Here is a 23,243-nt window from a genome sequence, read left to right as displayed (position 1 = left end):
TGTATTGTCTGGGCTTTAAAGTATTTTGGTCTCCAAGCTGTTGGAGAACATGCCTAATTATGAGGGATATTAGCAGACATTGGGCTGAAAACTAAGGTAGTTTAAGGTTGTGGGTGTGAGTGGGTGGGTGTTTAAACATTATGTAGAATATGTCTTCAGGAGGCTTAGTGCAGTAATTTAATGGTGCTGTGTAAATATTTCATTGTGCATTAATGCAGCTGCATCTTCTGGAAGGTTCACATGGCTGCTTTAAAAGCTGTCTCTGTTTGTTGGCATGAATCTGTACAGGAACAAACAACTCTTCTCCGGGAATTGCCAGCACAAGTCTTCAAAACAGCTGTATGAGCTTTCCAGAGGGCATGGATATTTTAATGTTTTAAGCATGTGTGCTTTATTGTACTAATAAAGATTAGTAAAAAGAAAAAGATTCCTTTTAAATGTTTAGTTGGGAGCTAAAAGCTAAAGTTGCTCAAAAACGTGGGTATTGCTTCTCCTTTGAAACGCTATAGCACAAGCATTCACAAATTGATTTTTAGTGTTGAAAACCATGTTTGTGTATGCTATGCATATACTTTAGATTCATATTACAGTCATCATCTAATTTCAGCCCTGGCAATTATAACAGTAACTGGGAAAATAATCTTATTTTCTCAGTAGTGTGTTGGGAAATTTAAACTGCCGCACAGTACCATAATTAACTTGAGGGGGAAATGCTAAACGTTCTTGTAAGAATTTGCTTATTGGATAATATAATACTGAGAGGACCTTAGTTAACAGAGAATCAAGACCAAGTGGGATGCCATTTCCTTAGTTACACTGAAAATTATTCAAGTAGACAATATGTTCAGGCAGGATATTCTGATAATGGCAACTACCAATTTAAAACTTTTACTTTTCCCAAAGGGCGAGTTGACAATAACAACAGACATGGAGGAATTATCCAATGCTCTTTTTTATGACAATGTACCCGAATCCTGGACAAATCGTGCTTACCCATCTTTACTTAGTTTAGCAGCCTGGTATGCAGATCTACTGCTCCGGATCAGGGTGAGGACCATGAGGCTGTTTAAGTACTTCGATGTGAAATTTGCTGTAAATTCTTAAGGCTGATTTTTCCACAAAGCTGAAAACCTGCCCTTAAGTATTGTTCTCCTATTGGGATCTTGTTTGCTGAGCTTTGTTTTCTTCTGGCAAACCTTTCTGTACTATACTAGGTAATATTGTCAGTTCTCTGATAGAAGGGAGACCGGTTTGCTGGCTTTTTATGAGTAGCAGCTTGTCCTACCTGTCTTGATCAGGAATGTTGTAGATTGTCTGCCTGTTTCCCATTTGTTTTCCTAGTTTGATTGGCTCTATTGTTTCACTGAAAATTGCTCCTACCTATTGTGTTCTCACTTAACCTATTTAATTTCTGGATATAACAGTGGTTCTCAACCTGTGGGTCGGGACCCCATTTGGGGTCGAACGACCATTTCACAGGGGTCGCCAAACAACGCAGTCCGCCATTTCCCCCCCCCCCCCTTTTCCTTAGCTGTGCTACTCCCTTTTATTCTATTGGCTTTTGAAAGCCAATAGAATAGACTCTCTTGAATAGAGTCTAATTCTATTGGCTTTCAAAAACCAATAGGAATTGTCCAGGCTGTCTCTGCCTTCTGAGCCCGCCAAAAGTCCCATTCTGCAAACGGTGCTGCACCAGTTGAGTAGTCCTCGACTTACGACCAGTTGGGGGTCGCGGCATTAAAAAGGTTGAGAACCACTGGGATATAAGGATGTGCCTCAGTCTGCTTGCTTCTTTGTTGGTTCACTGCTGTTTTAAAATAGTTTATACACTGGGATTTTATGTGTTTGTTAATGGCTGATCAATCAGAATGCTAGGCTTTTACAAATTCTCTTGCATTGATCTAAAACAGTTTCCCAGGTGGATTTATGGTTGCATTTGTCTATGTGCTGTGAAATTAAAGAATCATCATTGTGTCTTGTAAGAACTAGTTTAAAGATGTGTTCTGATAATCTGATTGTTTTTTTCTACATGGAGGCATTCAGAGTCATTGCACTATATCTTGCAAATAATTCTGTCTGTTCTGTCTTCTTCATTCATTGCGTCTTTGGGGTTGTGCTTCAAATGTTTTGGAGAGATTTTGTTGGAGTTTTTTTTTAATTTCTCTGATGCCTAGCAAATGAAGTAAATCCCTTTCGATTTTTAAATATTTTTTGATGCATGGGAGAATTAATCTTTTCATGAGTTTTGGCGGTTGTGTACTGGTTGGCTGCATAAAAAGATACTCTTTTTCTATTTTGTTAACATAATCTGTTGCTTCTCTTTGAAGTTCTTGGCTGTATAGCATTCTTACACAGCTTTTATTGTGGACAGTTGAACAAAAAGACAGCTCTCTTCATCTGGATTTTTGCTATCACACAAATCTCAAAGTGTTTATTCCAATTTGTTCAGCAAATTTTATTTAATAGATCTTCCCATTCAAGCTGTATTTTTAAGGAATGCACAGGGAGAAATAAAGCTGGAATATAAAGAATGTGCAGTCCTTAATATGCTTATCTATAAAACACTATCACTGTTTTCATTTCCAGGAGCTGGAGGCTTGGACCACAGATTTTGCCCTGCCTACAACTGTGTGGCTAGCAGGTTTCTTCAATCCTCAGTCTTTTCTGACTGCCATTATGCAGTCCATGGCTAGGAAGAATGAATGGCCTCTTGACAGAATGTGTCTCTCAGTGGAAGTTACCAAGAAAAACAGAGAAGATATGACAGCTCCACCTCGAGAAGGCTCCTATGTTCATGGACTCTTCATGGAAGGTACAAACCATTTGTATAGTAATGTAGATAAGATATGGACTTTGTTTCATGTGACCCTTAGTTTAACTTCAAAAATCTTCTCAAGCATAAGTGCAGCTTACAGGCAGCCATTGGTATTTTCTTCCACAGCAATTTGCTGAACGGACAGGAGAAAGAGAAAGAAAATAATTTTGGAAACAGAACTTGGTTCTTCTATTTTCATATTTTACTTTGAACTAAATAGGTAAATTACTGAGAAAGAGATTTATTTTCAGAATGTTGTTTTCAGGCTTCTTCTACAATGTTGCATCTGTTATACAATTCTGTAATGAATAACAATAAAAGAATACAGGTGCCCATTTCACATTCTCCAAAATTAAAGAACAGGGTAGGATTCTTCAACTACTGCTCAATGACAGCTTCTATAATTACCATGGGAACACTGAGGGTTGCAGGCCAGTAGTATATCAGGAACGCAATAGCTTTGAGTAACTTGGAAATTAAATTTCCTCTTTGGTAGTTTAAGTCCTGACACCTGGTCACTGCATGGATGAATATTCATTACCTCAGCCTGACCCGTAGTGCATCTCATAGCTATTCCAAGGACAGTCCTGTCATTTTTTTGATCCATCTATCTACAACATAGGAAAAAACCTAGCCCATCACCTATTTGCTTCGGTTGTTGATCATTGCTGCAAAAGAACAGTCAGTTTTAATTTGGTCCGGGTTTTATTGAATGATTATTGCAGTCTGTGGTACCCTTATTCATCATCTCCAGATTTATAATTCAAAGACAATTATATTTCTATTTCTCTCATTTTTTTTCAGTGTCCAACTTTCATACTATTTGACAGAAATTATGCTAGAAATCAATCACTAAGCAATATTATTTGCACCCATAGCAGAAACATAATTAATTCTCCAAATTCATTCTGATAAATAAATATTTGACACCCACCATCACCACCGACCAAAAAGATAAACAAGATGTTTGGATAGCTGCCTGTTTTATTTCATATCAGTAGAGGGCAGCAGATGTCCATTTCATTATCACACCCAGCTGTAGTAAAAAGCAAGAGGACAGCTTTCTACTTTGGGGATGTTGCATCTAAGATACATTTTTTTTTAAAGTTGAGCTAAACGAGCCTGTGTATAAATGGACTTTATGTTAAAAGAACTTGTAGGAGTGCACAACTTTCTGTAATAAAAGAATAGCTGCTATATGCCAAGTGCAAGATATGAATCCAATTGTTTATAGTCCTGTAAAGTATATAAGTGTAGCATCAAAAGCATGTGCAAGCCAAAGTCTTGTAGCCTTATTGCAAAAGTTAGCAGGTTGATAATCGTGCAGATTCTCCTTCCTTAGCCTTGCTGCAAAACAACTGATCTTGAGAGTACTGTCCCATATTGTTGCAGGTGCACGCTGGGATACTCAGACCGGGGTCATCAGCGATGCACGCCTGAAGGAGCTGACGCCTTCGATGCCAGTCATTTTCATCAAGGCCATCCCTGTGGATCGCATGGATATCAAGAACATGTATGAGTGTCCTGTGTACAAGACACGCACAAGAGGCCCCACCTACGTCTGGACTTTTAACCTGAAAACAAAAGAGAAGCCAGCTAAGTGGATTCTTGCTGGAGTTGCTTTACTCTTACAAATTTAATGTCTGGCAAGAGTTTTGTCCACTCCAACATGGCACTTTTATCCCTTCCTAGAAACCCCAAGCAAGGTAATTGTTTCAAAATAAAAATTATTTTAAAGTACATCTGGCCTGATGTTCCTACTCAAGTGATCATTAACAACGCTGTTCCTATATTTAATTATTCTCCGTAACAGAAAGCTTGTCTGGTCGAGTTGCAGTTCTGCAAGAGCATACAGAAAGAAAGAAAAACAAGACTGTGCAATAGCTCTCACTTACAGCTTATGGCTTAGCCTAGACATCTTCACCTTCCTGGCCATATATGGAACTTGGGGGAAATGTTACTTGCATTTTCAAGGGTAGCTAGTCGCAAAACTCATTTCAGGAACTAAAACCTGGTCAATCTAATAGTGAAATATACTGCTCAAAACTCTGAACACAAGGTACAAATGGAATCTAAATCACTTTGAACCTCTCACCCAGCACCTGTTTATCCTAATGATCAACATTTCTCTGTATAAACACTAAGACCTGTTCCTGCTTTGTCATCTTGGATTGCCTTTATTAACCTACTAGATTATTTCTGAAGCTATCTGTTAGGTCATGCCCATCCAGCCCAATCTTTCCACTTCTGCTTCCTGCAATATTGGCTCACTACCAGATCTAACTTGGATCATTGTCTGGCTCTTCTCCCTGGTGTCTCCTGCCTAGTGTCCAAACATTCTTGTAATGAAACAGCTCTGGCATGTTTGAAATTGCACAGCCAGCATTCCTAAAAAATACACAATGCTTGTCAGGTCATTATCACATTTCCATTCAAAAAAGACTCTATTATGGTGTCCAAAAAATGTAAATAAACAAACTTACACTTATCCAGGGAAATTATACTATTTGTACAATGAATGCATTTCTCCTGTCTACTTGCTTTGTCCATTCACCAGAAAGAGGGACAGCTGTCAGTCAAAACAACTTGACCAACCTAACGCTTAATACACCCACCCACCCCCCTCTAATTCTTGGGTGTTCCTGACTAACTCACTGCAACAAGATAGACACTTAGAGATTCCTAGAGTGTTAATACAGCGTTCCTGAAGTTTTAGGAATCTGATTACAGATATTAATAAGCAACATTATGCTTATTTGATTAGCAAAGAACTCATTTATTCCTCCACATTATGTTTATTATGAACAAAATACCCAGATATATCCTTAACTGTTTTTAGTCTTACACTAGAACAGTGATGACGAACCTTTTAGAGACCGAGTGCCCAAATTGCAACCCAAAACCCACTTATTTATCGCAAAGTGTCAGGGCCGCATCAGCACTGTGGTGCCCTCAGGGGAGGGCATGGCCCACTGGGTGGGAGTGGCTGCGGTGGTGACGGCAGACTGAGTGGGTGTGGCCGGGGTGGGCGTGGCCACCTTGATGTTGCTCATGGGTGGGGGATGCCTGTGGGGGCTGAGAAGGATTGGGGGAGATCCAGAGGGTCTCTGGTGGATGGGGCGGTGGGCAGGAGGCTCATTCTGCGGGGTGAGCCAGGGGGTAGGGCAGGGGTGCCATTGCTGCGGTGCAAGGCGAGGCCAGTGAGCGCATGGGGGCGTCCTCTACCACCTCTACTCAAGCTTGCTAGCCAGCTGCTTCGCCTCCTTTGTGCGGGGTGGGGCTGCCGCTCCGGGCGCCAGCAGGGGCCTAATGGACCTGCGCGAGCTGGCAGCGGCAGGTGTGCCCACAGAGAGGGCTCTGAGTGCCACCTCTGGTACGCGTGCCATAGGTTCGCCATCACTGCATTAGAAATCACTCTTTAGAGCAGACGTTAGCAGCAAATCTAGGCATCTGATAAAAGGTACAACAATCTTACTGAAAGGCTGTTTACTATCAAAATACAAAAGTAATACTGTAGTCTTTGATTAAAAGTGGTATCATGAAGCTTTATGCCTGGGACACAAAGACTTTTTGTGTATGTGATGCTCATCCACTTCACTTCTGTGCCCAGGTCCAAACTGGCTTACTTATCTCATGTTGCATATATGTTCTCACAATAGAGCCTTCACCTCAGTGCCAGCCCAATGCTGTCAAACTAAAGCGACAGCAAAGCAATCTGACAAGAACATTGTGCTTTCTATTGAAAATAAGAAAAAAAACCTTTTTGTGGTTTTTGTGAGGGCTGGCATGTGGCAAGTGCCCTTTCCTAATTAATTCTTATCACCACTTCCACCACCTCTTTGCATGCTTTCATCTTCCCAAAAGCACTGGGCATGGAGAAATGCAAAGACCAGATTTTTGCAGAAAAGCTGAGAAAAAAGCAACAATGCTCTGCCTCATCCCCATCATCCTGTCACACCAAGAGAGGAAAGCACTGCCTTCAGCACAACAACAGCAGTGGCTGTGATGTGAGGGCAGCAACACCGCAAGTCTTGTTCCCGAGGCAGAGTAAAGGACCACTGTATTTCAGGATCTGTTAACAAGAAGAGAAGGAAAGCACACTGATGCAACAGGGTGGATGATCCCATTCAAAAGAAGAGAATTTCCACTCCTCAGCAATTCACAAATTAGTTTCAGACATTACAGTCAAACATTATTAAGGAGCAAGACTATTGCAGAACTGCCTGTAAGCTCCTTCTATCTTTTTTCCACTCAGCAATTAAAAACAATTATCTGAAGAATTATGCAGGGCCATTAACTCAGACAACTCTGCTCAGCAGAAGCTCTGCAGTTCACTGCGTGAAAATTAAATCTTGCTTCCTTGGCAATTCAGAGCATGCATCAATTTTCAAAGCAGATTTTTAACAGGCAAAACTTATGTACTTCAACATTTAAAATGGTATGTATTAACAGCATAATAAAATCATAATTTCCCCCCAAAGCAATCTATTTATTCTTCTTTCCTTGTAGCAACTTAGTTACAGTCTTTTCTTCTTCTGTTTTGCTCTTAGTATCAAAAGCCAAAGCAAGGGAAATAACGATCCACTCTGTTCACAAAGTAGATACTATTATTATTTTTTAAATCTACCATGGTTGGAATCAAACAACAGAGGAACTTGGTTGACCAGAACATATTTCAAATACATCAAGATGCAATCTTAAATCAGCAGCACAGGAGGTTCTTTAGTTCCTCTGAGTTACAAAAAAGGAAACTGTGTGAATTTTGCTTATAGAAAGGGAAACAAAACAAATAGCACTTCAGAGAGAAACTGAAAAGGGTACAACCACTATACTCTCTTTCCCCAACTGCCAATTCAATCTTGCTAATGACATTTAAGACCAAAACCATGAATTCTCTCCTCAAAATCTGGACTAACTTGGTGCTTCAATGCAACCCCCTAGAGCAGGGGTAGGCAACCTTGGCTCTTTTATGACTCGTGGACTTCAACTCCCAGAATTCCTGGGCCAGCAATGAGGAATTCTGGGAGTTGAAGTCCACAAGTCATAAACGAGCCAAGGTTGCCTACCCCTGCCCTAGAGCATTGAATTACAATCACATCAAGAAATTTTTCCTCCTTAGTTTTTGGATGAAGGGCTTATCAATACCAAGTACTAGGAATAATTTTCTCTTTAGTCTTGAGATGTTCTAATGACAATGTCCAGACTCTCCTTTGTTGGCTCCTCTTTTTTTGGCATCATTTTCCAGCCAACTTATTCCCTCTGTTGCCCCACTCCAAGTATAATAATTTTACTACATTATTTTGCTTTCTAAAGAAACTTGTAGCCACAAGCTGAAAACTGCATTCCACCAGCTATTGTTATAGTTCAAGTCACATTATTTCTGAGTAGCTATGCTGGCTGAGCTGAGAGAAGACAGGGTTCAAGAATATCCGGAGAACTGCAGATTTCCCTCCCTTGCACTATTTACATACACTGGAGGGAAATTATTTAATATGGCTAATAGATTAGTATATTAAAATTACTTATACTTAAAATCTAAAAATTACTTTCTTGGAATCTAGTGTTTCTTACTTCTTAATGCTACAGAAGAAGTCTATGAGTCTATGGTACCAAAATATCAGAAGGAACGAGGTAGCACTTTTTCCAACTAACAAACTGGGGGCTACCAGAATTTTTCTGATATCTTACAACCTACATCTATTCAAAGGTACAACAGAATTAGATTTGTGCTACCTCTGGCTATTCTGTACTGTTCTAAAGAAGCACACAACAGATGATGAGTGCAGTATTTAACTATCTAAGAGCATCTCTTTTGTTAAAAATAGCCTTCTTATAAATGAGAAAATACACATGTAAAAATATTTAACAATATTAAAAAAAAAACCTCAAACGCCCAATGTAAATGTTGTCTAAGACTTCTAGTATCTAAGAAACAGGTATTCGTTTCCTTTTATATGTCCCCACGGTTCTCAAACCCAAAATAAAAATCTCAAATAGCTAAAGTAGCATTTGGATTATCTGAGAACATAAATTTATGTAGCATTAATTGATCACAAATCTTGTAATATTAATTACTAAACTGAAGATCCATATAATCTTCTGAGCTTTCTTTTTCTATGAAGCAGATTATGGACAGCCTTTTTCTCTTCCTAAAGGGAAAAGTTCAGGTTCTTTTAATGACTAATTTCTAGCCATATGAAAAGGAACAGGCCCAGCAATTAAATCTATTTCCATTTTGGGTTGAAACCAACTTGTGGAATTCTTAAGTATACTCAGTTTCACAAATGAGTAATAGGCCCTAAGGCTCACCATTAGTTGAGAAGCCTTTTCGAGCAATGTCTCCTCCCAAAATTTAAGTCCTCCAGGCATCCTTCTATTGAAAGAAGGCTGACTCTTGGGTGCCCCTACCCAGTAGATTCATTCTTGGATAAGTCTACTGTATGTCTATTTACCCTCAACAATACAGAATTTTATGCTTTTCTGTACTTTCATGAATCCTTATTTTAAAGTTGAATTTCCGGGGACAATTTTCTCACTGCGGAAACAATAAAAATCAATACAAAATTCTTTATTCACTCCCATAACATATATATTTATGACAGAAAAATGATAGCTGATACATTAAAATACATTATTGTGCACCAAAAGAACATAAGTGAAAGGAAATTATTTATACAGTGTTCAAGTTAAATACACAGCAGAGTAGAAGGCAAAATGTAGTTCTCTATTTTGCTCTGAGATAATTGGTTAAAATATGCCTCACTGTTCCAGCATATTTCTGCTTATGAGAAGTAGGTAACAAGAACCTAATATTATTACTTCAACAAAGCTGAGTTGCTACCTTACTCTTTGAAAGAGAACTCTCCATTTAAAAGGCTTGTTTTTGTTCAAATAAGACAAAAATATACAGAAATATATTTGTACCTTTTCTTAACATGCATATTTTTTTTTACTCAAAGGAGCAGTGATTTAAAGGCACATTCGCAACTTACACAATTTTTATGTATTTTGTACCCTTACAGACTCAAAATTCTTAAAATCCAAAATAGTTCCACAAGTGAATTTAAAGACAGATCCAGTTATTTCACATACAGCTTTTAAACATTTCCCAGAAGAATCTGACCTATGATTGTGAGAGTTGACACCAAGAACTCGAGACTGTATAATGTTTAGGAAGATTACACATTGTAAAAGTACACTAAAATGAAATCAGTATCTACGCATTTCCTGTTAATTGAAGTGCTTCCCAATAAGAGGAAGCTATAAAAAGCCACATATGATACTCACCAAGAAGACCTGCCTCCCTTTATTTCAGAAGAAGTTCTTAATCAGAGGCGTCAACATCTTCACCCATAGCTTGACAGAGCGACTTGGCTGATCAAATGTTGAGGAAGACACTGTACTAGAACGAGAGTAAAGTTGCTCCTGCTCCTAGAGCAAGAAAGTTACAACTTGAATTTCAACATTTGCTCTAATCACAACCTCCTGAACTTTAGCCCACCACTGCTATTCAAGAACCAACAAATCTTGCTAGGGTCGACTACCATCCTTGTCTAGCTTAACTATTTTGAATCAAAATCAGTGTGATTAGAGTTCTGGTATTTCATCCCAGCACATTATTCTCCTAAAATGTGATCACAAATTTGACACTTCGGTTTGCCAAAACTTTGCAGAGTTTGGCATCTCAGATGCTAACTGAGCCAAACCCCAAGTAATTGCAAACACAGAACCCAACCCACATATGTATACAAACATACAAGGAGGAAAGCATTGCAAGACTGGCCCTACGGTTATTCTTTTTCCCGTAACACAGCCAAGCCCTGAGCTATAATTGTCCAAAAAGGAAACCCAGCTTTAATCTCCAGAGACTGGGCTGCTCATTTCTCTTCAGAAAAAAAATCCAAGGCTCCTTTCAAAAACTAATGTGCCATCAAGGTTTCAATGTGGTTCCCAGAAATGTTAAGCTCTTTAAAGTACAAACAGTACAGCTGGAAGGAAAAATGAATGCTTCTATTACAAAAGCATACACATATTTGAAAACGGTGTTTATAACGCATAAAGATTTCATCTAAATTAATAAAACAGACTATACATAAAGAGCTATGATATTGTGGGACTCCTGCCCACCTTCCACCAAGGTCCACATTTCTATTCTCAATTCTTAAAATGACATGTTTAACTCCAGCTAAGCCTACGTAGCCCACATCGCTTAGCCTATGCAAATGGCATTGCTATTCTCTTTTTTCTTCCTTTATTCCTGCAATCTAGATCCCTTTGGGGTTTAATAAGACCAATTTTAGAAAAAAATAAACGGATCCCATTTAACACTTGAACACTCCACAATACTGCTTCCTATTTTACATCATAATTGTAGCTCAAAAGAATGCAGTTAGAAAAATCCTAAGGGTGATTAATTGAAGCTCTGCTGAGTGAGAAAACCATTACACACAGAAAGGCCGGCTTCACAGAATGTGCTGCCCCGGGTGACATGCTCCATTCCGAGGGTCATCATCTATACAGCATACAAAAAAGACTGAGGAATGACCGTATAGGAAATAGAACTCTTTCAAAAGCTTTAAGTAAATATTCATTTCAGCACTTCTGTTTGATCCATCGGAATGACCACAGGCTTAGACTTTTACTTTCAAAAGAAATTCAGAAAAGTTAACTAAATTAGTTATAGAATATGAGAAATAAAAAAAATGACAAGTACAGCTTCCCTTAAAGCTATCTAGAAAAAATACAGGTAATGCTTGCTTAACTAGAGAACATGGGAATTGCAACTTCCTCTCATAAAGTGCAATGTCGTGTGACTGTGCCAACTTAGGAAGGCAGTTGAGAAGCCCTGGCTGCCATTGTTAGGTGAACCCTGCATGGTTGTTAGGTACAACGTTATGTGATCATCATTTACAACCTCACTGAATTTGCTTGTCAGAAGCCAGCAGTGAAAGACACAAATGTCAATTCTATGATCGTGGGCTGCTATTACCATTGTAATGTGAACCAGTTGCCAAATGCCTCAATCATTATCATGTGACTATAGGGATGCTACAAGGAGGCTAAACCCCATGAAGAACGGTTGCTGGAATTGGGTATGTCTAGTTTAATGAAGAGAAGGATGAAGGGGGACATGATAGCAGTGTTCCAGTATCTCAGGGGTTGCCACAAAGAAGAGGGAGTCAAGCTATTCTCCAAAGCGCTTGAAGGCAGGACAAGGAGCAATGGGTGGAAACTAATCAAGGAGAGAAGCAACCTAGAACTAAGGAGAAACTTCCTGACAGTTAGAACAATTAACCAGTGGAACAACCTGCCTCCAGAAGTGGTGAATGCTCCAACACTGGAAGTTTCTAAGAAGAGACTGGACGGCCATTTGTCTGAAATGGTATAGGGTTTCCTGCCTGAGCAGGGGGTTGGACTAGATGATCTCCAAGATCCCTTCCAACTCTATTATTCTGTTATGCTGCAATGGCCATGATTACAAGACCGGTCATAAGTTTACTCATTCAGCACCATTATAAGTCTGAATGGTTACTGAACAATTATTGTTAAACCTGAACAAACAATAAGCAAGTCAAAGACTGTTTTTTACAGCACAAGAAATGACAGCATTTTGTGTGCTTTAATTCCTCCAGTTTGTCTCAGGCTTCTGAAACACCCCTCTCACTGTTCTAACCTATGGAACAAGGCATCAAAAATGAAACAAAATAAGGTAAAAATAAAGGAGGATCAAGTCCATCCACTAACAAAAGGAGTTACAATTATGCAAACGGCAAAGTCTTTTTTTGTGTCACAGAAGATTACAAAAATTGTGGTATGTGGTGGCATGAACTACACCAGTTTCCCTTTCCCTCTTCCCAAAGAGCAATTCCTGCCACTTCCTATATTTCTGAAGTGTTGTACAAAGTAAAAGGATATCTTCCTTCCCACCCACCCCTCCCCAGATGCCACAGAAATAGGGGAGGCATACAGAAAGGCTGTTTTTTCCCTTACATTTTACACATATCAAAAGTGTAGCAAAAGATGCATTATTTGCACTGCTTCCACAAAACCAGATCAAATGATCAAAAGAAGTTTCCTTGAAACATCTGATATAAGTAAATAAAATGGGTCAGGGGGAGGTTCAGTTCTGAACTGAAGTTGCAGACTAATACAACAAAATATACAGCCTCAGTGTGCATTATTTCTGTGGTTTTGCTGCAAAGAAACTAGGGAAATCTTAACTGACTGAATATTGAATACTTTTATAGTTCTGGTTCTCCAGGGGACATTCAGATCGGTTTGAAGTGTATTTGCAATATGCAAAAGATTAATACTATGAGCCCAGAACAATTATCATTTTATTAAACAAGTCTAGATTAAACAATTTACAAGGGTAATGCACAAAATATTTACTTGTTGTAGAAGAAAGATTACAGCCCACTCTGATATGTGGGAAGAAAGCCAGGAAGAGACAGGAATTTTATCTCGTATTAGAATTAACTAGGCTTATGAGTTATCTAAACACGGGAGCTACTGGAAACAGCTTTTAGAGATTTTGCTTGGGGAGCGAAGCGTTGCTACATTTCCCTGCAACCACCCTCAGATGGGAGAACCGCATCAGAAAAAGACAGCTGAATTAATTTACGACCAGAATAATTGTACTTTCACATTTTTCTCATGCTCTCTTCAAATTCCTGGGTCAGTTTCTTATTCAGAATTCTTCCAGCATTCAACTATTTAAGGTAGTGGATCTTTAGTGAAAGGTCATGAAAACAGCCTTTTGTCGATTTCAATTGCTGATTTATTTATTTATTTTTAAAACCCTCTTGTCACACCCAAACCCTCAGCCCTATGAAGGAGGGCCAGTGCTCAAAAAACAGAGTCCATGTGCTACAAACCTGATGGAACTGCTGCTGTAGGGCTTTGTTTTCTGTCACTATTGCAATCTGTGCTTCCAGGTCACGATGAACTGACCTGTACCCAAAATTAGGAGAACCAATCAAAGTTAAGCAGGGCAGGCTGCTTCCTGCGAGGTACAACCAGAGACCTGCAAGGAAACATAGAAAGGAAATATGGCAGACAGAGGAAGTGACCAGGATAGTTGTTAGGTGCTCCAAACAATTGTTTGTTATGCAAAGGCACGGTAACAAAGCATACTGAACATTTTGTTAGATTTACCAGCAGTGTAAATCATTAAAGTGAGCAACCAGGAAATAGGGACACTTCCCGCCAGAGATTATCATACAATTCATACGAGAATTAGCCTCTTTCAGCTTGCACAATGCAATCTCCACATGGTGCAGACCATGTTTTCATTTCCATTACTACATTCCAGCTGTCGCAAGTCTAACTAATGATCCAGGCCCCAATATTATACTTACCATATTTGAAAATAAATAATTACTGCAAAACAAGTTAGAATTGAAGCTGTTTTAGCTATTCTTAATAAGAAACTATAAAACAGCTCCTTTTATGTTATTACGATAAACGGGCAGGGGAAAACAACACCAACTGGAACTCCTGCAGAGTACAATGACTAAATAAAAACTATCAAATATAGGCTACACTGTGATTACCCCCAAAATGCTTTGCTTAATTTTTTTATAATGATATCAACATCAATAAAAAGTCATAAAGGGCTAATGGTAATTATATCTGAAAAATGATTTTGGGATCTGGGCGGGAAGGAAAAAAGACTTCCCTTCAGAAATTATACAGTGTGGCTTCCACATGCATAGATAAAATTAAGTTCATTTATTTTAAAAGTGAACAGCTCTTAATCAATCAACTCCCCAGCAACACTTACATGTCAAGCTGCTCCAACCTGAAGCAGAGAGCAGGAATGTCCAAACAATATTTCTAACACTGTATTTTACTTGTGCAATTCACAACACAAACAATACAACAATACAACTCACATTCTGAGAACATTTTCCCACTGGAAAAATATATATTAATATTTTAAAGAAAACTCTTTAATGCCGCATTATGATAGAAGCCATTATAGAATCAGAAACAAATGTACCTTTGCATTTCTAATTCTAATGGTCATTCTGGTAAATAGAAAAATAAGATACAGGGGTTTTTTTGGATAAACAAGCCAACCTTCACTGCATCTTTAAAACGTATCATGATCACAGCAGATATACTTTAATACAGATGCTATACTTTCAGCTGAAATAATAAGCAACCAACAGTTTTGATATCGCTTTCTGAGAACTGGGGCTCCACCCAGGCAGTTACCTTTTCACCACTCTACCACATCGACCAGGACAAAAGTTGCACACACCCATTTTGCATGGTTTCCTATCTTCTAATCTCTTCCTCTTTACATATAAAAAAGGAGAAAGCAATATTCCAAAAGCACTTATAATAACTACCCCAAACTCCCAAACACACATGCAATCAAGAAGCTTCCCTGCAGGTTAGGATCTAATTCATATCACAGCAACTACATGAAACAAGAGCAGAAAGGGTCTGCACCTTTACTTCTGGAGGATTGATTCATTGGCCCCTTATTTTTATTTTTAAAAGAGAATGGGGGATAGGCTGCTGGAAAGTGACAATTTTGCAATTGGAGTTCCGTGGAGCCGTAAGGTTCACGCTTCACCTATGAGATGTGGTTTGCCAGCACTGACACGTTTTGAAAATTAATCCTGATACTATTAATGAGGTGAGTACAATATTGCAGTTTGCATGCAAGTAACTGACTGCTGAAGAAAACACACTTTTACAAGTTGCATTTGAAGAGCCTGCAGTGCAGTAACATCTAATGAATTAATTTTGCTGCTGAAACTTAAGAGTTTAAAACATCTTATTCTTTTTCTGTTAAAGTGCCATTAAAAGCATAGGAAAATTAAATGACCAAGTTACTGCAACCATTTTATTAAATTTGATTCTTCTTTTAAGGTAAATAAGTCCTTCCAAGTTAGCCATTTCCTTTATATTTCTGCTTTTGTTTTCTTACACCTGAAATAAAATTAGTCACCCAGACACACTGAGTTGAGCCACAAATTATTTTTCTATTACTCTAAATACTCCATATTCTTCTATCCTCCCTGCATATCGTTGTTTTAAAACAAACAAGGACCTGATTGTCCAGCTGCTCCAACCGATGGCTCTGAGCACAACCTACAATGCAACTCAGCAGAAGTGAGGGAAAGAGCTGCCTGCTGGCCCACTGGACTCTGACAGAAAAGACGCCAGCATTGTTTTCGTCCCTACGGACCAGGCAGAAGATGGGAAGCCAGAAACCAGGAGACTGCCTACTGTAAGAGGCGATTAGTCTTGGGACTATGCCAACCTGATTTTGCTCGCGTCATGACTCACCTTTGCAGGAGGAAAATATAAAGAATGTCTCACTTGTCACTCAGTTGCAGTAGACGTTTACCTCAGCACAAGGGATACTTTGCCCCCAGTTGCAAACCATTTTCCCCTGCAAGAACATACCTGCCTCTCCTAAGAGGTGCTTACCACTAAAATCTTTATTTACCTCAAGCCTCCTCACCTAATCTCATCTCTCCCTCCACAGCCAGATTCCAAGACAGGAATCTTAAATGTACTTTCCCAAACTAGTAAGGAAAAGATATTACTGCCTCTTACTCAACTTGGTCTGGGAAGCTGATGAATCTTGGTAGTCCTAATTACTAAGAGAGCTTTACAGTTTTTTAAGCTGACATGTCTTACCTAAAACTCTAGCCAGCACAACACACTGGCCAGCACAAGATGGGATGTATCAAGAATGAGAAACTCTTCTTCCATTCAAATCTGCAGCACCAAGAAATACATGGAATTGTGACTCTGTATGGCAACTGCACTTGCAATGTTTTTGCTTTGCGTGTAGACTTTATTTTTAATTGCCATTGCTCAGTCAAAGTAACTCAGAATAATGTCAACGCTCATGACATTATCCTGAGCTACTATAGAATCAGCAGCTTTTTAAAGTATAGTGCAGTGGTGGCGAACCTATGGCACGCATGCCAGAGGTGGCACTCGGAGCCCTCTGTGGGTACACGTGCCATTGCCCCAGCCTCGCCTCCCCCATAACCCCCTCACCAGCAGCCCCCCTGGAGGAGAGTCGCCCCCGAGCGTGGCCCACGCAGAGCAGCACAGCCAAGAACATGACAGCCAGGCGGAGTAGACAAGACTGTGCCCTCACACCCCATCGCGCACAGTTGATGCTGCGGGGCGCTGGCAGAGGGTGTGGCCACCATGGCGTTGCTGGGCTGCCTGGGCAATCTGCAGCAGGCCTTGGAAGCGGTGAGTGGCCCTGTGAGCAGGCGGGGTGGGGGCAGAACGGGGGCAGGGCAAGGGGGTGGAGCGGGGGGCCCCAGCTTTTGGGCACTTGGTCTCTAAAAGGTTCGCCATCACTGGTATAGTGTGTATTTCACATCTCCGTTCAATGGAAGAAACATTGAATCATAGAATGAGGAAAGCCATGTCATGTGTAATTAAACAACAAAAGTATGAAGGCTCTGGAGAGAGAAAAAAATCAGAGGGAAAAAAATTCATGAGGGCCCCCAACCCACCCTCCTTTCAGAGCATTGAGAAAATAATCAAAGTCTCCTTTGTTTTCTTATTTTTCCTGGTCCTCATATCTCTAAAGAGGCTTGCAATAATGGAGCCCACTGCCAGTAGTAATACAGAAGATCAGTCATTCTAAGCCCATCCCCATTCGAAAGGTTGCTGACAGGGGAGATCTTAAAAGAACTCATAAGCAATGCTGTTGGTTACCCACATGATCCCATCCCTTGCCCTTTTTCCTGATTTTGGCTGAGTGGGAACATGAATATGTTTTCTTAAGAGAAAAGAGCTTAGTCAGCAGCCATCCCCACACCCAACCTCCAAGCCTATTCCCAGAAGCTCTGCAGGAAGGAGGCTGGGAAGATACCAGCATTCCCATAATGATTAACCACCACAAACTCAGGCAAATAAAAGCCTAGATCCCTAAAGTACAACGGCCTGTTAGGACGTGAACTTTGGGATTTGCTCAAGGTAATAAAATAGATTAATACTCTAATCCAATTTATATAATAAGCAACAAAGAGGTTCCTTGGTACAATAGAAAGTGGAATATTGCAAGGGAGAACTTGGATTCTGCATGGGGAATACTAATTATTGCTGGCAGCAGCTTATCTTCCAAGAGCTAGACAATGGATTCCATATGACAATGTATAATTGAATGAAAATTCCAGGCACTACAATGACAGGAAATGCAAAATATCCAAATCTGAGAAATTCAAATTTGGTTGCTTTCAAATAAAGGCTATGAAAATTATTGTATTTTTCCAATGGTTTACATATTCTGAGATGCTATGGTTTCCACATAAATTGTAGCTATATCACAGCTGGGACACTTCACTTTCATTTATGTTTTAGGAATCCATTTCTTCTCCCTGGCATATCACAATGTCATCCTGTTTAACCTTGAATTCCACTCCGCACACCACATCTTTTGCAGAGAAAATTTCAGATCAAGGCAAGCTAGTAAAAATGCACTTCCATTGTCTTTTTTCCAAAATGGATATGATTTCAGATTTCTCACCCTAAATTCTCAGAATACAGGAAAGACAGGACTGTTTCATTAATGGGAGGATTCTTCCCTTCAGGCATCCATCATTCTTAAATGTCACTGGAAAATTGGCAGATTCAGTTCAGTACCCAGATTGTTATTTGTCAGATGCCCTAACTGGCCTTTAGATCCCATTCAGTCGCTACTTTCTTACATGGTAACACAATTTCCTGCTTTCCCAACTGACCACATCACAGTAACAGGAAATGAAGAAATTGTAGTAAAACAAATTACAAAGTCAGTAATGAATTTAACAATTCCCACACATCTTCTTCCCAAATTTAGTTCTATATAGTTCCTATTTTCTACTGTCTTTCCTATATGGAGAAATACTTTTGATTTTGACATGGCCATCTTTTTTTATTATTATTTTCTTCCTCTGTCTTGTTGTATTGCTGACATGTTTTTCTCTTTTGTATTGGATTTATTTTAAGCTATTTTTTTCTATGTAAGACACTGAGAGTTGCAGTGGTATCTAAATGCATTCAATGAACAAATAAACAAACAAATAAATAAATAATGCTGCTCTCGTTTCATTCATGTATGGTTCCTATATGTCATATTCCTGACCTAAATATAAAATTATCAGAATAAACTAATTATCAACAATATGCCACGGTGCTTTTGCTGCCACTCATTAGTTCAGGAACAGTAAAGTATTTACATCTATCCCTGTGGCTTAAAGTTCTTACTTGAAATCCTTTGTTAATCTCTACTCTAAGACAGGCATCTTAGAAATGTACCACATAACCTACCTCAAAGGGCTGTTTTTGTTGTGGGGAAAACAAAAGGAGGAAGGAGAGTTATGTATGTTTGTTGTCTTGAATTACTCATAAAGTAATAAAGACAGGATAAAAAATTAACAATAAATAAATACATTAAATGACTGTGGCCTTTTCCTAGCCTTTTTAAATCTACAATTCATAATCAAATCATCCAGCTGGGTTTCCAGACAAAGACCTGGCATGGAATTTATCCAAGGAACATTCTTCAGAGCAGATACAGATAGATGCTTAAAAGAGAATTAAGTCCAACTCAAGCTTTGATAAAATGTTCAGCCACTACAAAGCGTAAGCGAAAGTCCTTTACCTAGAATGTCTCACCTTTGGCATGGAAAGTCCATCCACTCCTGGTATATTCCTGCAGCTGAACTCTCTCTTCCTGACCCAGGCCACACACCTTGCTGAAGAACTGCTGTTCAATGTAAACATAGGCAGCAGGGATGGCACCTGCCACCCCTTTGGCTCCAAAGAACCCATTCACCTCTGGTGAGGCTAGTAGAATCTGGAATTTTGCCCGCGTGCCTAGAATCAGATCTACATATGTTTTTGTGAGGTTAAAATAACCTGTGGTGAGGTATATGCTGGCACTCTGCTCTGCTTCCATAAGGAGGGTCTTCGTGACAGCCTCATCTATCCGAATCCCAAACGGCTTCATCTGTATTAGTGGATAAATCCATGTATCCGGTTCTGATTGCCTATCACCAACTGCCTTTGGATCACAGGATGAGATTTCCCCTTCCATACTGTTGCTATAGGAAGTCTGAGTGTGCAATTGTTCTTGTTTGATCCTGGCAGAATTGATCACTTCCATCACTCTCTTATTTGCCATCTCATAATAGGCCATCTTGTCTCCTAAGAAGATAAATGTGTGATTTAATGAAATATAACATTACCTTTATGAAATTTATCAAGAGATCAGAGTAGTAGTAGCTGGTTGCTTCCGGCAGGCCAGGAATTATGGAAGTCAAATTAACCTAAAACAGTGGCACTTAGAACAGGAGGAATTACACTCAAAGAGGTATCTGGACATATCATGGAGCAATTTGTAACTGCCTGTTTGTGAGCCAAAGGTCCAGCTGGAATGACCTCTTCCAAGACCCTGGGGTAAAACAACAGAGGGTGGGGATTGGGGGAAGGGGTATTAACATTGAAACCAGGAAAGAAGTAATTGGACCAAGTGTTTAAGAACCACTGATCCAAATCATGAAAAGGTATAAGTTTCCCAAAAGAGGTTTTATCCAAATATATACCATATACCATTTCATTGATGGCCATAAGAAAGGATTTAATGTATTTTTCCCTAAATATAAGGACTTACCTTCTATTTTTTCTGCATTTACTGTTAAGATAGAATCTTAGGTAGGCAAACTGCATGTTTTTAGTTTGAACTGAAATACAGAACAACTTCTCAAATTCAAATCCTTTATTGTCAAGGTACGACATGTGTACAATGAGATTGGCTGAGCCTCCCTTCATGCACCCCCCCATCACAACTCACAATGACAACAAACACACAATCTTATTGCACCATGTAAACTTATTGCACAACCTGCCGGCCCCACAGGTCTATCATACATGGAGTTATTTCCCATTCAGGAGTCTGACAGCCCATGGGTAGAAACAGTTCTTCAGTCTGTTGGTGCAGCTGGCTATGCTTCTATATCTCCTACCCAATGGCAGGAGAGAAAAGAAGTGCTGACCAGGATGTGAGTTGTCCCTGAGGATTTTCCTCACACTTTTAAGGCAGCGGGCCCTAGCGATGGCATCTAGTGGTATCTTGGGACAGCCCACAATGTTTTCTGCTATGCTCTTGTAGAACTGTAAGTAATCTCTTCTCACTGAAAAAAGGATAAATCTTTCCAACCCATATTAGGATTCTAGTGACCAGGACCTGATTAATGAAACTGGAAATCTACCCCTATTACCAGTTTCTCGTTCTTTCTCACTTTTTTAAAAAATAATACTGCTTATTATTTAATTTTCGTTATTCCTGCTATTAAAAGCTTATTGCTATGACTAATGGTATTGGGAGGCCTGCTTTCTCAAATAATCTTCTGTAAAACATAGCAAAGGATGTCAGTCACCCATCTTAACATGGATATCCTAAACTCTGGAAAACAAGTGGTTAGTTGCAAATTATTTACTAATTTAAGCTAGCTTGTGACCAGCAAAAATAAATTGAGGTGAAACTGATGCAAAGTAGGAGAAATAACATTTTCTTTGAGAGTACAAAAGCAAGACATTCTTCAGATCCTTTGCACACTAATCAACACACATATATTTCCTATAAAGCAAACAGGAAAATAAAAAAATATGAAGAAAGTAAATGCAGCTTCTTACATTCCCATCTTCAAATTTTATTTTATTCACTATTTATACAAATGTTACAAGTCATGCACTTCCAAGGACCTAGGCAGTTTGCGAACAAAATAGCAAAAAGACAAGCAAGCTACTGCGTTTTGAATCAGAGCATCTTCAAAAACAGTGTAGAGTGTACATGCAAGCAGTAACAAAGCATGAGTTAATATTGCTAGGGTCTCCCACTGTAGGAGGACCGACAACTGGCATAACAACTAGAGCTGGTCAAAGTCCCCTGACTTTAGCCTCTACCAGTTGCTCTAAGCCCAAAGGACCCCCTAATGCTCTTTAGGAAAAACATGGTCTTGTCTATCAGATAAAGTCTGACCCAGAACAGAGCCAGATCAGCCACCAACACAAACTTTCAGTGTTTGTAACAGGTTTTACTTGTTAGATTGGTTAAATTGTATCCATTAATAATGGCAATGGGATATAAGAATGATATGATAAATGAAACCTGGTTCTCAAATAAAGAATTGTGAATGTATTCAATTAATTTTTGTTAGGTGCTAGTTTACCAAAGAATTAGGTTAAAGAAGAAAAACAGAGGCAGTAATAACTGAGGCATATGGAGCATATTGGGAAGAATGTGTCTTCCTCCTGCCTTGACATGACTCATTTTCCAAGGTTTGATTATCAGGAATGGGTGAAACAATTTAGCCTTATCCAATCCTTCTTAGATCTCTTGCAGAGACGCTTGACTTCCTTAGCGACGGTAACAGGATAAGCTGAAATGCTGTTTTGTGACTCTTATGGACTCTGGGATTTGTGATTTAGTGTTATTAATTGAATTTACAGCTTCTTTCAGCTAGTGAAAATAAAAGAGGCCCCTATCTGATACCCTGCTATCTCTCTATCTCATTTGGCATCTCACCAAAGGGAACTCTGGGCAGCACACAATAGATAAACCACACAATAAATGAAAATGTAAGCTACACAAATACCCCAAACTGGAAAAACTACTAAAGTGACATTCATGCCACATACCTCTTCCATTTAATGAACATAATTTACTATGTGCAAATAATAAAAAAAAAAAAGGCTCCAGTGATTTTAGTGAGATGGGAATTTATAGCAGTTAAGAAGCTGTCAGCTAAGATGCATGTCAGGTACATTCTTCTGTGCCTATTTGGCTAATTCAGGATATGCTCATCCACATAACAAACATCGGAGGGCAGTCCAGTCCCCCTTTACCTACTCCCAGAGTATTTGCTTTTGTTACCTGATCTAGAAATCACAGCAACTGGCTTGCCGGGAAGGACTCTCAACAATTGGTATTGCTTGGAAAATATCTCCCAAGGGAAAACGACACCCAGTGACTTATGCTCTGTATTAAAGATTAGCTTTCCAGGTTGTAACAAAGAAAGACTATTTCCCAGATTAAAATATATATATATATGTCAGTGAGTACAAATAGCATCCACCCATATGAGCATTCATGCAACATTTTAAAGCACACGTTATACAACAGGGCTTGGAGTTCTCTCCTTTTCATATTCAGGAAACACCACAAAGTTATTCAAATTATTTACCAGCATGGAAATCATTAGAATGTTTAGCTTTAACCTCACAATCTACAGAACCATGTCACCTTAGCCAAAGCCCCTGGCTACAAAAGATGAATGCAAAATTTTATTGTGGACTCAACATTGTTTTAAATGGTTTTTTTATTTTAATACTGTGGTTTTTATTCTTGTCTGCCATCCAGGGTTCCTCCTGTTTAGTCATCATCATAAAA

At 39.2% G+C, this 23,243-nt stretch overlaps 2 protein-coding genes across 5 annotated transcripts in view; one reads left to right on the top strand and one right to left on the bottom strand.

Annotated features, from left to right (window-relative positions):
• Positions 1-5,788, top strand: part of DNAH17 (dynein axonemal heavy chain 17) — a 120,822-nt gene extending 115,034 nt beyond the window's left edge. Inside the window, exons 78-80 of one of the 2 annotated variants that reach the window (XM_039345129.1) lie at positions 904-1,047; positions 2,587-2,812; positions 4,208-5,788. In XM_039345129.1, the coding sequence (XP_039201063.1) occupies positions 904-1,047; positions 2,587-2,812; positions 4,208-4,455 (618 nt within the window). In that variant the 3' untranslated portion in view covers positions 4,456-5,788. The remainder of the gene's footprint in view (positions 1-903; positions 1,048-2,586; positions 2,813-4,207) is intronic. The other variant, XM_039345126.1, reaches the window with a different exon arrangement.
• The window catches only part of PGS1 (phosphatidylglycerophosphate synthase 1), a 46,552-nt gene continuing 26,120 nt past the window's right edge, over positions 2,812-23,243 (bottom strand). Inside the window, exons 7-10 of one of the 3 annotated variants that reach the window (XM_039345161.1) lie at positions 19,469-19,999; positions 13,693-13,841; positions 10,103-10,246; positions 2,812-2,948 (exon numbers count right to left, since the gene is read on the bottom strand). In XM_039345161.1, coding sequence (XP_039201095.1) covers positions 10,127-10,246; positions 13,693-13,841; positions 19,469-19,999 — 800 coding nt within the window. In that variant the 3' untranslated portion in view covers positions 2,812-2,948; positions 10,103-10,126. Of the gene's footprint in view, positions 2,949-3,040; positions 4,390-10,102; positions 10,247-13,692; positions 13,842-19,468; positions 20,000-23,243 lie in introns of those variants that run through there. The other 2 variants (XM_039345143.1, XM_039345153.1) reach the window with 2 other exon arrangements.

Source organism: Crotalus tigris, unplaced genomic scaffold (assembly GCF_016545835.1).
Source record: "Crotalus tigris isolate CLP2741 ecotype Arizona unplaced genomic scaffold, ASM1654583v1 scf7180000017551.9496454, whole genome shotgun sequence".
NCBI classification, from domain to species: domain Eukaryota; kingdom Metazoa; phylum Chordata; class Lepidosauria; order Squamata; family Viperidae; genus Crotalus; species Crotalus tigris.
The sequence above is the reverse complement of the archived record's forward strand: the minus strand, read 5'-3'. Positions and strand labels throughout refer to the sequence as shown.